Source organism: Notechis scutatus, chromosome 1, assembly GCF_049901735.1.
Source record: "Notechis scutatus isolate UNSWTSFEM ecotype Mainland chromosome 1, rNotScu1.2, whole genome shotgun sequence".
Classification (NCBI taxonomy): domain Eukaryota; kingdom Metazoa; phylum Chordata; class Lepidosauria; order Squamata; family Elapidae; genus Notechis; species Notechis scutatus.
Window position 1 is genome coordinate 295,414,125 of NC_142009.1, and position 12,055 is coordinate 295,426,179.

General features: G+C 37.1%; 1 protein-coding gene across 1 annotated transcript in view; it reads right to left on the reverse strand.

Moving 5' to 3' along the window:
• Positions 1 to 2,973: 2,973 nt before the first annotated feature.
• Positions 2,974 to 12,055, reverse strand: part of STON2 (stonin 2) — a 90,759-nt gene continuing 81,677 nt past the window's right edge. The window contains exon 7 of the mRNA XM_026664333.2: positions 2,974 to 6,907. Within this exon, the coding sequence (XP_026520118.2) occupies positions 6,824 to 6,907 (84 nt within the window). The 3' untranslated portion in view covers positions 2,974 to 6,823. The remainder of the gene's footprint in view (positions 6,908 to 12,055) is intronic.

Here is a 12,055-nt window from a genome sequence, read left to right on the forward strand (position 1 = left end):
ACAATCTGTATGCATCTTATATTATAAACACATTGACGTTGTGTGTGTTTTATTGAAATTTAACTCATTTTACTAGATATTTTGTTACCCAGTATGCGTTACACTACCAACATCAAACCACAAGATGGCAATAGTTTCTCAAAAGGGGAAAATTGAATAAGAAGTGGTTAAGTATATCAGTGTTTCTTCATTTTGGAATTAAACCAAAACAACTCACAAAAGTGTCAAATGTTGTAAAATACTGATGTTACTGGGCTAACAATAAAATCTATTTAAAAAGGAGAAATGACATATGTTTCAGTCAGAATTTGTATATGCATAGGAGTTTCTTCTTTTGGCTCAATTCTTTTGCCAAATTGTTAACCAAAGTATAAAGAACTGTACATTATAGAAAATAAAATCTATAATTGTGCATTTTCTTTTACTTAGGTTTATTTTAGCAACAAATGCATCTCCACATTCACCTGCATTATTTTTTCCCCTTTTCTTACTGATGCCTACATGAAAGGAATTATACAGAATAAAGGAAAATAAATAATAAATTTCAATTTTGTTCTTGTGTTACATTGATCAGGTATTGCATGTATTTGAACAGAGCTGCTCTCCCACCTTATATAGTAAAATGCTGTCCTTTGACACCTAATTATAATTTAATAGTTAGCAGAGGATGTCCCATTTATAAACAATAATTTCTAATTTTATTTTTAAGCTGCCATACTCCACTCTGTTATATACAGGTTGATGGATGCAGAGCAAAATTAGCTGACTATAAACAGGCTGGCAGCAACTCTCCAAGCCTGATGTAGAGATTCTCTTGTGATGGATAGGCAAATACTGCCCAGGGAAGTTTTTTTATCCAGCTTGCAAGTTTCTTATGGGAAATTTGCTTTTCTTTGGCATGGGCAAAAGGACAGGTGGACCAGTAACAAATGTGGTGTGTGGAGAGCTTATATTTGGCATTGTTGAATTACATCAATTTTTCCTGGCATTACTAGTCGGCATTCTGACCAGAAGAACATAGAAGCAAAGTGAGGAAGATTCCCAATCAAAGTTGAAGAGTTTTTAGAGTTCCCATGTTTTTTTCTTTCCTGAGATATTGAACTTATTATATTGAACTCAGTGGTAGAGGTAATCTTAACATTTTGCTAATAGTTTAGTCCATAATACTTAAGTGGTGAGAACTGTAATCTAAAAATACAGATTGCCTAATGAATGGTAAAGAGGCCAAAAGTGTTGGTCCAATAGTGTTTTTCCTTCAGGACCTATGCAAGGCAAGTGAATAGCATCAGTGAAGACTGATAGTAATGCTCTCATTTTTCCCTATTAGCGTAATTCCATATACTGAAAAATGATTAGATCAAGTTACTTTGTGATTAAATGACCCATCTTTAAGTACATCAGATTATAAAGGTGCATAGCACAAATTATGACATTAAGAAAATGAAATCAATGCCCTTACCTATACTTCATTCTGTTTTATGGAGCTTGTTGGATAATTTAACAGATAACAGATAATCAGAGTTGGAAGGGACTTGTAGGTCATCTAGTCCAACCCTCCGCCCAAGCAGGAGACCCTATACCAATTCTGACAAATGGCAGTCCAATCGCTTCTTGAAAGTCTCAAGTGATGGCGCTCCTACAACCTCTGAGGGCAGGCTGTTCCATTGGTTGTTTGTTCTCATTGTCAGAAAGTTTCTCCTTATTTCCAGGTTAAATCTCTCCTTGTTCAGTTTCCATCCTTTATTCCTTATTGGGCCTACAGGTGCTTTAGACAGGGGTCGCCAACCTTTTGGACCACTAATACAATTTTTTAAAAAAAAGATATTTAATATAAAATTTTAAAGTTTTGATATTATATATTGTTCGGGTATTTTCCCACGTCATTATAGTTGTGCTTTTAAAGTTGTAGCAACATTTCGGCAGAATCTCATCTGCCATCATCAGGCTTCTGTATTGTGTTTGTCTGTGAGTCAGACTTTTACAGTTGTTTCAGTTTCCGTTTCAGACTTCAGTAAAAGTCTGACTCACAAACACAATACAGAAGCCTGATGATATAATATATCACTTGCCCACAATTCTTCGCATTCCTCCAGGCCTGGCTTGCTGAGGGGGGAGAGCAGTCCTAACATCTCTGCTGCCTCTCCCACGGCCCCAGCCATCGCTGCCCAGGGAAGGCACAGGAAAAGAAAGCGAGTGGAAACATAGCTCTCGCTGGGGCGAAAGAACGGAGATGAGGGGAGGCACAGGCAACAGAATGCAGTGCTTTTCAAAGGCGGCAGCTTGCATCTTCTCTTGCCAGTGCTTTCCTCGATCTCAGCTCTTCCACCCCAGCGAGAGCTATGTTTCTGCTTGTTTTTCCTGTGCCTTCCCAGGCAACGATGGCTGGGCCCATGGGTGGGGGGAAGCAGAGCGGAGCACCAAGAGGGACGAGAAAACTGCCACCGCCACTGCCCCATCCCTCTCACAGTTACTGCTAGTAAGTCCGGTTTCACCCAGTCTATACCTGTACCTTTGGTTTTTCTTGCCTAAGTGTAGGACTTTACTTTTCTCTACACTGAATTTCATTTTGTTAGATATGGCCCAGTGTTCTAGTCTGTCAAGATCCATTTGGATCTTGAGCCTATCGTCTTGGGTGTTAGCTATTCCTGCCAGCTTAGTATCCTCTGCAAATTTCCATAGGGATTCCTTATGGTAATGCTTTGCAAAGTAGGTCTGGACGTGGTTAGGATTTGAACCATCAGGAAATCCAAGGGCTAAAGACTAGACTGGAAAGTTAAAAGAACACCCAGAACAAGGCAAACATAAACCACTATGTATGTTGCAAAATTACACCCATGTAGTCACCTTTTTACATGCATCTTGAAACTCTGAACCATTCATGTTTTAATAAGTCATTATATTATGGCATTATCTTTTCCTTTTGAACTATATAAATAAATACACAACAATGCAAAAATGAAGACACGACTGCTGTGAATTTCATTTGCATTTATTCAACAATCCTTCCCAAACTTCGAAATGACATTTCTCTGATGGGGTGGAGAAGTGCCACAATATATTTTTAAAAGAATTAGCCAGTGTATAGACTTTTTCAAAGTACATTAAAAGGTAGAAACCTATTAAAAATATGTAAAAAACAACAACAATCACATTAGTGCAAGAGGTTATGGGTTATTTGTATGGAGGCACTGAACAACAACATAATTGCAATACAAGCCCTTTTATTTATCTTCAGAAGTCTTTAAGGACTTTGGGGTTGCTTTATGTTAGGTAACATTTTCACAAAAAATTAATGGGATTCCCATTACAAACTGGCCAATACCATAGAAAGATGTTCCCATATATAGGACTTAAATCAGATGGTAAGTTACAATCTGCAATTCACTGGAACTCCATACCAGCAAGTTAATTAAAAGTGAATCTATATAAAGCAGATATTATTAATCAACAGTGATGGCTCATTTGTGGGGACCCAAATATCAGCCAGGAATCTTAGCTTCTCCTCCTCAATTCTACAATTCCCTCTCTCTTGTTAAGTCTTGTTAAGTACCAAATGTGGCTGTTATTTGCTAATCATTACACATTCTCTTACACCTTAACTGTTGTTAGTACATTCTTCATAAGGATATATTCTGAAAAGGACTGACTGCTCAGACCATGTTCAGCTTGATCACAGAGGAAAGAATAACTTCTGGGTACCCTTAAAATATGTTAATATTTACATTTTAAACTCCCTAATGGGCCATTACTACATTACATAGAAAAAATCTTCCCCATGTCCATTTCCCTTCGTCAAATCATTTTCTCTGAGATTAGGTAAAATCTAATTAGGCTTTCTGAATATTCTACCACACCCATATATCAGAGTGTGTGAAATAAGTATTTTTAAAGACTTCCACTTAATCATGCTTAACCTCATTGAAAAAGGCATTCATCAATTTTTGAGGCAGATTTTAAAAGAAGTTGAAGGGCTGGTTCAGACAAGCTTGCATAATATTTAAATACTTTATAAATATTGTGATTTACAACTAAATGTGCAAACCAACAACAGTAAACAATATTCAGCTCAATGCAGTTAGGAGACATAGGCAGATGTGCTTCTTGATGTGCTAGAATATGAAGTCAGTAATGGACATCAATAGGCCTTTTGTCCTACAGTTTACCCAAATTAGAAAATGCTATATCATTACAAAGGCAGGGACATTATCAGTATTGTGAGAATTATGTCTCACACAGTCAGTGAAAAGTAAGATATAGCAAAGAAAGGGCAGATGAAAACAAGCCAGGAAACTCAAAAGTGAGGACCAAATAGTCTGGTATATAAATCAAGAATAAAAGTTAAAATACATTACAGAAAAATTAGTTCTTGGATCAAAGCAGTTGTAGAAAGTTGGTTAGGGCTTTGCACTCTTTCCAGTGGGGACACAGTGGCTATTCCATTCCTTACCCTGTTACAGAAGATTCACTGTATGCTATAGATGTATGTTGTAAAGTCATCTATAATATATGTTGTAAAGATTGTAACAGTTACTATGGAGACAGACAAATGGAAGACTAACAGAGCACATCCATGAACACCAATTAACAGTCAGAAGACAGGATGAAAATTCCTTAATCTCACAACACAACAGATGGACTGACTCAACCATAATTTCAACTGGGAAACTGAGCATCTTAGACAAAACTAAATCCAAAAGTGCTAGGGAATTCCTGAACATTTGGCAATCAGACAAATCTGCCATTAAGAGACACATAGAGATAAATTACATTTATATACCATTCAAAAGAGACAATTAAAAAGTTAAGAACAAAAAGACCAGAATATATCCTCTCCAGCAGCCAACAGCCAAATAAGCAGGGAATAACACCAGGCAAACAATCAAGCAGAAAACAATACCCTACTAACTCAAGACTTAAATTAACAATAACTACCAACAGAAAAATCACCAAAACTGGCAGGGCAAGCTACTGTATATGAACAGTATACAAACAGCAAAGCCCACACTTACTGTATTTGCACTGATGCTATTATCTAGTTGGATAATGAAACATCTGTAAGCAAACAACTAAGCTCAGACGGCAGCAAGGACTCTAGAGTTCACCCCTGAGCTCCACATATTCTCTTCTACTGAAATTGTTGTTGGCCTATGAGAAAGTACCAATTACATCTTCCCCTCCTTATACAAGTGATTGGACAGTAATTTCATCATCAAGCCCCATTTGCCAGAATAATATGGTCTGTAAGATAAAATATATGAAATTTGCATCTAGTCTAGCACTTGTAATTTATTTAGAACTGGGATTTATTACAATACTAGAATATTTCAGTCAGGATTCTGTGTGTAGGCTTTCATGGCATTATCCATTGGGCAGTGTTGTGCTTCAGGGTTGAGTAACTAGTCTAGACAACAGGTTTCTTGATGTCTTGCTGGCAACTGTGGCTGGCATTTTCAGAAGCAAATGAAAACCACCAGAATTTTATGAACTCATACAAACATATCAATACCCATAGAAAAATACTCCAAATTCTTGCTTGAGAAAAAGTGTGATTATAGATATGTACAGTTCCCCAACTTGGTGCTCCTCCCAATAGATTGGAGTATAATTCCTATAGCAATTTGTAACTTTTGCCTTTTCGGCATAGCGGGGGATTAAAAAGAATATAGAGAATACTGAAGCTCCAATGTGTACTCATAGAAAGTTCTTCAAAGATATTTCCAGACATGTTTAAGAATATTCCCAGAAATCTGAAAACTAGAAACTTGATTCTTTAAAAAAGAGCTATAAGCTGAAATTTTTCAAGAAGTCAAGTTTTCATCTCTATGAAAAAGACAGTGTGGACACAAGAATTCACAAAAACCTTCTCTGAACTGCCACCATGTCTACCTTGTATAAAGTAATAACATTAATTACTTACTAACATAGAACATTATTTTTTTGAAGTATCTCTGAAATAAAATTTAGTGTTAAGACAGAATTTGAAAGTAGCATTATCAGCATTTACAAAAGTTAAGCAACTTTTTACCAACCCCATCAAAACTTAAAGTTCAGCATATTAATGTATGCAGTATGGTAGTGATTTGAGGAACACATAGTAACCAGCCTAGCTAAATATATAACTAAGATTAAATCTATTTTCCCCTAGTATCTTCCCAAGTAAGTGATCCAAAAGTCACCTAGTCCCTTTCAACTGGTAACTATAACTAAATCATGTCTAAAAAATAAATGTGGCATTTCAGTAAATTGCATAAAAGATTTCTGATTCGCCAAGGGAAGTATACAATATTTAAATATTCTTCCTCAAAGATGGCATACAGGAAAACTGAGATCATGTGTCTTTCATTTGAAGTTCCCAGTGGCTCTCTCTACCTATTGGTAGTTGATAGGAAAGGCGTGATAGAAACACAGAAAATCTGGTGTCTCTTCCATACCTCCCATCCCCAGGGCTGTTACAGATCACCTGGAAAAACTCCACTGAAGACCGAATTACCAGTCGTCAGGAAATGTCAAGTGTATGGTTGGAAAATACTTAACAAGACTAGAATTTTGACAACTGTAGCTGACAAAATACAGTTATTTTGCTCTAAAGGGTATACTGGAACAGATGAAAACAGGCTTGAGTGCATTGTAAGCCTATATACTTAGTGTAATTCTACCCAAACTACTCAGCAAACATATCCCAAAAGACTTTTTAAAGTATGTTGAGAGAGCAAAATGTCACTCCAAATATTTCTTGGTTCTTCGGACTACAGAAGGGAGGCATGGTGTTCCTGTTCTTCAATTCTTGTTGCTTCTATTGTTTTCACATAGCTACTTCTTCCTTTCATTGCACAGCACATTCCTTGGCATTATCGCCGTCTTCTCCCAAATTATCCGGATTCAAGCTTTTTTTCCTCTCTATTCCCACCTGAAAGAAAAACAAACGTGTTTTGTGGAAAACAGCAAAAGGTCACCAGATTTTTGTTTTGTATATTTCACTCAAGAATGACTTGTCCCAAAGCAAGAATGGGCAATACTCCTCTGATTCACAGATGACAGGTATACAGAATTGACTCCAGCAAAAGCAGGTTCCTCTCATGCTGCCAACATGGGAAATACTGAAGTGGTGCCGTGGAAAAGTGCCATTTGCAGGATGGAAAAGTCCACCAAATGTAGTGGACATATAAATTTGAGAGGGAAGGATCCCCCTAACCTTATATAAAACAAGTGGGGGGAACAAACAAACAAAAACCCCACATATATGTAATGTGCTTTTTCTTTTTCTCCATTAGATTTACGAACATAGAAATTATACTGAGTAAGGGATAATTATAAGGAAACCCAGCTATTTGGACAACTTGTGGCAAAGTTTGATAGCTACTATTATTCTTTAGGATAAATTCTGGGAGCTGGTGGAGAGTTGGACCTCAGAAGGCCAGGAATAAACATTAATTCTTGTGAAGCTGTACTGTATAATTCAGATAAAAAGCTAAATTGCCATAGATGTTCAAAGAATGTGCTGTGTTTCCAGTGGTGTTTTGGTGATGGGAAAAATATGATTCCAAACAGTAGGTACAGACTGATTTTGGAAGGTATGAAATATCTGGGCATCCTACTTTGTTCCTATAAAAATAAAGATATAAGGACATAAAACACCCAGGGTTTCAGCCAATGAGCCAATGCTTTGCCTACCAGAAAGTGTGCCTTCCATCAGAGGAGATAAATTGGGACAGGAGACACAGCTGAAAGGATTTCAATGTTAATGTGAAAATACAGAAAGAACAAGACTAAGGCTATAGGCCAAAAGTGGTAGGAATGTTGGCTGGAAAGGTGCTGGATGGCTCATAAAAAGCTTCATTAGTAGACTAGAAAGAGTAGCACTGCCTGAGGAAAGCAAAAAATGGGATGACTCTAATGAAAAGAGAGCTAAAGTTAGCAGTTTCAAATATAAAAGAAACACCAACATGTATTTATTTTACTTATTTATACTTTAAATGTATAAGGACAGCCAACTCACAGAAGAGTACAGATTGGAAACAAAATCCAATACATTAACTCAACAAAGAAATAAACAGATGAACATAGCCAGGAGGGACAGACTTAGCATAATACTGGATATAACCTTTTCAAGCTGACTCATACTCAGCTAAGAGGCTGGGGAAACAGCCAAATCTTCAAGGCTCATTTAAAGCATAGTAAATTGGCGAAAGGCAAGATGAAACTCTTCCAAATATCATATCTCTGTGGAAATAGGGCCAAACTGAAATGTTGAAAGAAGGTGGAGGGTAAGAGCTTTTTGAACTCCAAGAGGAAGGTTATTCCACTGTGCAGGTAGCATAACAGAGAAGGCACACTTCTAGGTAGATCGGGTCAGGAAACAGACTACAGTAAGCAGTGTTCCAATATTTGAGGGGCTGCCACAGAGTAGAAGGGGTCAATCTATTTTCTAAGGCACCTGAAGGCCGGACAAGGAAAAATGGATGGAAACTGTTCAAGGACAGATTCAACCTAGAAATAAGGAGAAATTTTCTGACAGTGAGAACGATCAACCAATGGAACAGCTTGCCTTCAGAAGTTGTGGGAGCTTCATCACTGGAGGCTTTCAAGAAGAGACTGGAGTGCCATTTGTCAGAAATGGTGTAGGGTCTCCTGCTTGGGCGGGGGTTGGACTAGATGACCTACAAGGTCCCTTTCAACTCTGTTAATCTGTATCAAGGGAATCTTGCAACTACATTTGTGTTTTATTTTCCCTCCCTCTTTTAACTGATGGATTTAGGAAAGAGCCAGCCTGAGTATCTTCCTAACGGTATCTTCTTTCCAGCATTCAAAGAATACTTCTGTTCTTTTTGTTTCTGATTTTTGTTGTTGTTTTTGTTTTCTGTTGTTTCGTTTAATCAGAAACTGTCCCATTATCTCTCCCTTTGGAAAACCAATTGGTCAGGCTTGATTAACAATGAAAATGTAATTTTTCCTTTTGAAGACTAACAACAGCTGATGTACTTAGGATACACAGTAACTGTAAGTACGGGATGTTTTTACTATTGTCCTTTTTATATATTTCTTGAGTAACATTTTTATTTCTTCTTGTTTTGGAATTTTCAAGTAGATATACTATGCATTAGATTATTGAAGTATGATCAATATTACATGGATAGTATGACCACAATGCCTTCCAAACTGCAAAAACCTTGAGGGTTTCTTTGATGCCATAAGGAACCAAGCACCTAGGGTACAGAGCCTTTGGAGAAGGGCCCCCACTATACATGGTGAGGACATGCAATGGCACAAGATGCAGAAGGGGGATGTCTCCAAAAAGATTTCTGCTCTTTACCACCATGAAAGGAATGAGCTCTTTAATGTTCAAATGAACAAAGAGGAATAAAGCCAATTTGATGAAGCAAGCAACTAAAGTTGTAACTTAATATTATGCAGTAGTTGGGGGAAAACAAGACTCATGTTACAGAGAAAAACTTGTGTACAAACACTAGAAGCATATGGAGTCATGGCAGTAGGATAGTAGCTTCTTTGGTGGTATCTATTGTTGGTCCTTGATTTGGAGACCTCTTATAACTGATCCAGAAAACAATGTGCAGAAGAAGCTATATGGTGAAGAAACATGATATGGGAAGGTGTAATTAACCTAAACAATGGAATGAAATTACACCTTGGAGTTAAAAGGTATGACATAACATACATAACATAGGCCCATAGGGACACCAAATAAAGAAACATTAAATTAGCAAATGTGCCAAATTGTTAAACAGTAAAGAAGGGGCAATTTGACAATAAAGTTATTCTAAATCTAAGTCTAAATAGCAAGGTCTACGTAGACATGAAAGTATGCATACTTCATATCTATAAATGTGAGCCATTCTACCATTTTACAAATGGGAAAGATGTAAGCAGTACAACAGATGTAATATCCCAAAACCAAGAGACTTTAAAAAACATTTGAATGGCTATGACTAACACATAGCCTGCCTGTGTGTGGTACCACTTATATAGGTGTGACTAGCACATCGACCTACCTCTCATCAATAGCAAGACTTTTTGTATATACAGCTTCATAGTGCTTTACAACCCTCTCTAAGTGGTTTACAAAGTCAGTATATTGCCCCTAACAATTTGGGTCCTCATTTTACCAACCTTGGAGGGATGGAAGACTGACTCAATCTTGAGCCATTCAAAATTAAACTCTTGGAGCTAGCAGGAAGTTAGCTTACAGTACTGCATTCTAACCACTGTGCCAATACGGCTCTTAAGCCATTGGTTAGCTTCTTCCACAGGAATGCATGACCTAAAGTACACAGAAAAGCACTTTTCTGGAAATAGGGAAGTAGAGCTGAACAGTATTAAATAGGGACAATTGAGAAATAGCTGGAGGAGAGCCATTGCTCAGAGATGAGCCTGGTGTTCACTGGAACTTCCTAATGGCAATTAGAGAGAAAGAGAGAAAAAGACCCAAAGAGACAAAGCCCAAGCAGTTTAAGTAATTCAAGACCTAAAAGGTATTCCTAGAAGAAAGAATATCAAATGGTGAGCTGAAGAAGGGAGATTTAAGTTGAAAATATGAGTGCATTTAGGCAAGACTGCCACTAATCAGCTGACTATCAACCTTTCTAGCAGAGTAAATTTTACCAGGAGAATTGAACAGAAACACTCTTGAAATATGTTGTGTTCTTGAGACTCTTTATTTCTCTATGTGCTGGTACCACTTATATAGGTGTGACTGTTTAAGATGGTTTAAGATGGCTGCCGTGTGATAGCTCTTTTGGTGAGCTCTTTATCCTCCTATTATAGCTGCTTTTATATAGTTGTAAAATAGTTTGTTTTTATCTAATAGTTTTATTGGGTTTGACTATCAAATTGAATGCCTAGGAATTCCAGGTAAAATTGACAGGGGAGGCAATCTTGTAATTTTCCTTAACCATTTGTTATGAAAAAGAAAGGAAGAGATGGAAAACAGTTGAGCAAAATATAGGAAGGCTGGGAGAAGGCCAGAAAGATTCCTCAGGGAAGTTGCCACAGAAGTGATTAGGAGAAGGGTAAAGGCTCAAGAAAAGAATGGCGTTGTATAGGCCAAGGAAATGTACTTTTGTCCTATAGTGAGCAATTGTCCTCTGCCCAGATGCTTGAAAGAAACAATTGGTAGAAACAAAAGAAGTGACTTGGGGGAAAGGGGGAGGGGCTTTAAACTAATAGAGCTCTAAGTTACCTGTAAAACAATAAAAGATCTAGCAAAATATTCAAGAAGGAGGTTTGGGCAAAAGAAATAATCAATAAGTACAGAGGAAATTTTAAGGTTAAAAACTGAAATTTAACTAAAGAAAAGTAAATTAGAAAGAAGGACAAGGTGTTCTGAGGGAAAAAAATAACTCTAGGAAATTTTGAAGCAGAACTGAAAGAATATTAAGAAATATTTTTTAATAAGGAAGGAAAAAAGTAAGGATGTTTGATAAAGCAGAAGGATTATCAGATCAAGCATGAACATGCTAAACACTGTAGCAAGTCCAAAACAAATCCAAACAAGCAAGTAGGAGGATTAATGGATTAAGCAGGAGCCATGTCTAGTTGGACAGGAGAATAGGGCCTTTCCCAAATAATGCTATATGCTGTACATGTCTCCAAATATGGCTCTGCATAGAGTGTTCTAACTCATGGGAGTGAATAATTCTGTTCTAACAAATAGGATGGACAACAGGGCCCCTAAGGTCCCCTTCCCATTCTATGATATGGTAATTTAAAAGACCATATTAAAAAGCTAAGTAATGCACAAACCTTTGTCCCATTGTAATTGAATGTGATTCTTCTGTGGCTCAGGAAAAAAGAAGCTTCTGATTTTTATTATATGAGCTCATATAATTTGAGATGTCAGGTTCTGAGCCTGGGGCCTCATATATTCTGCCAAAAAGCTGGAGATTGTTTTAATCCATTAAAGTACTGCAGGCAAGATACATCAGATAGCATAGAGGATCTGAGTATTCATACATTAGTGTTTCTGTAGAAGGCATGCTATCAAAAGTTATCTGAATGCAAAAATAAACAAACCCAGAAGCTCCGGTAAGCGCCAACTTTG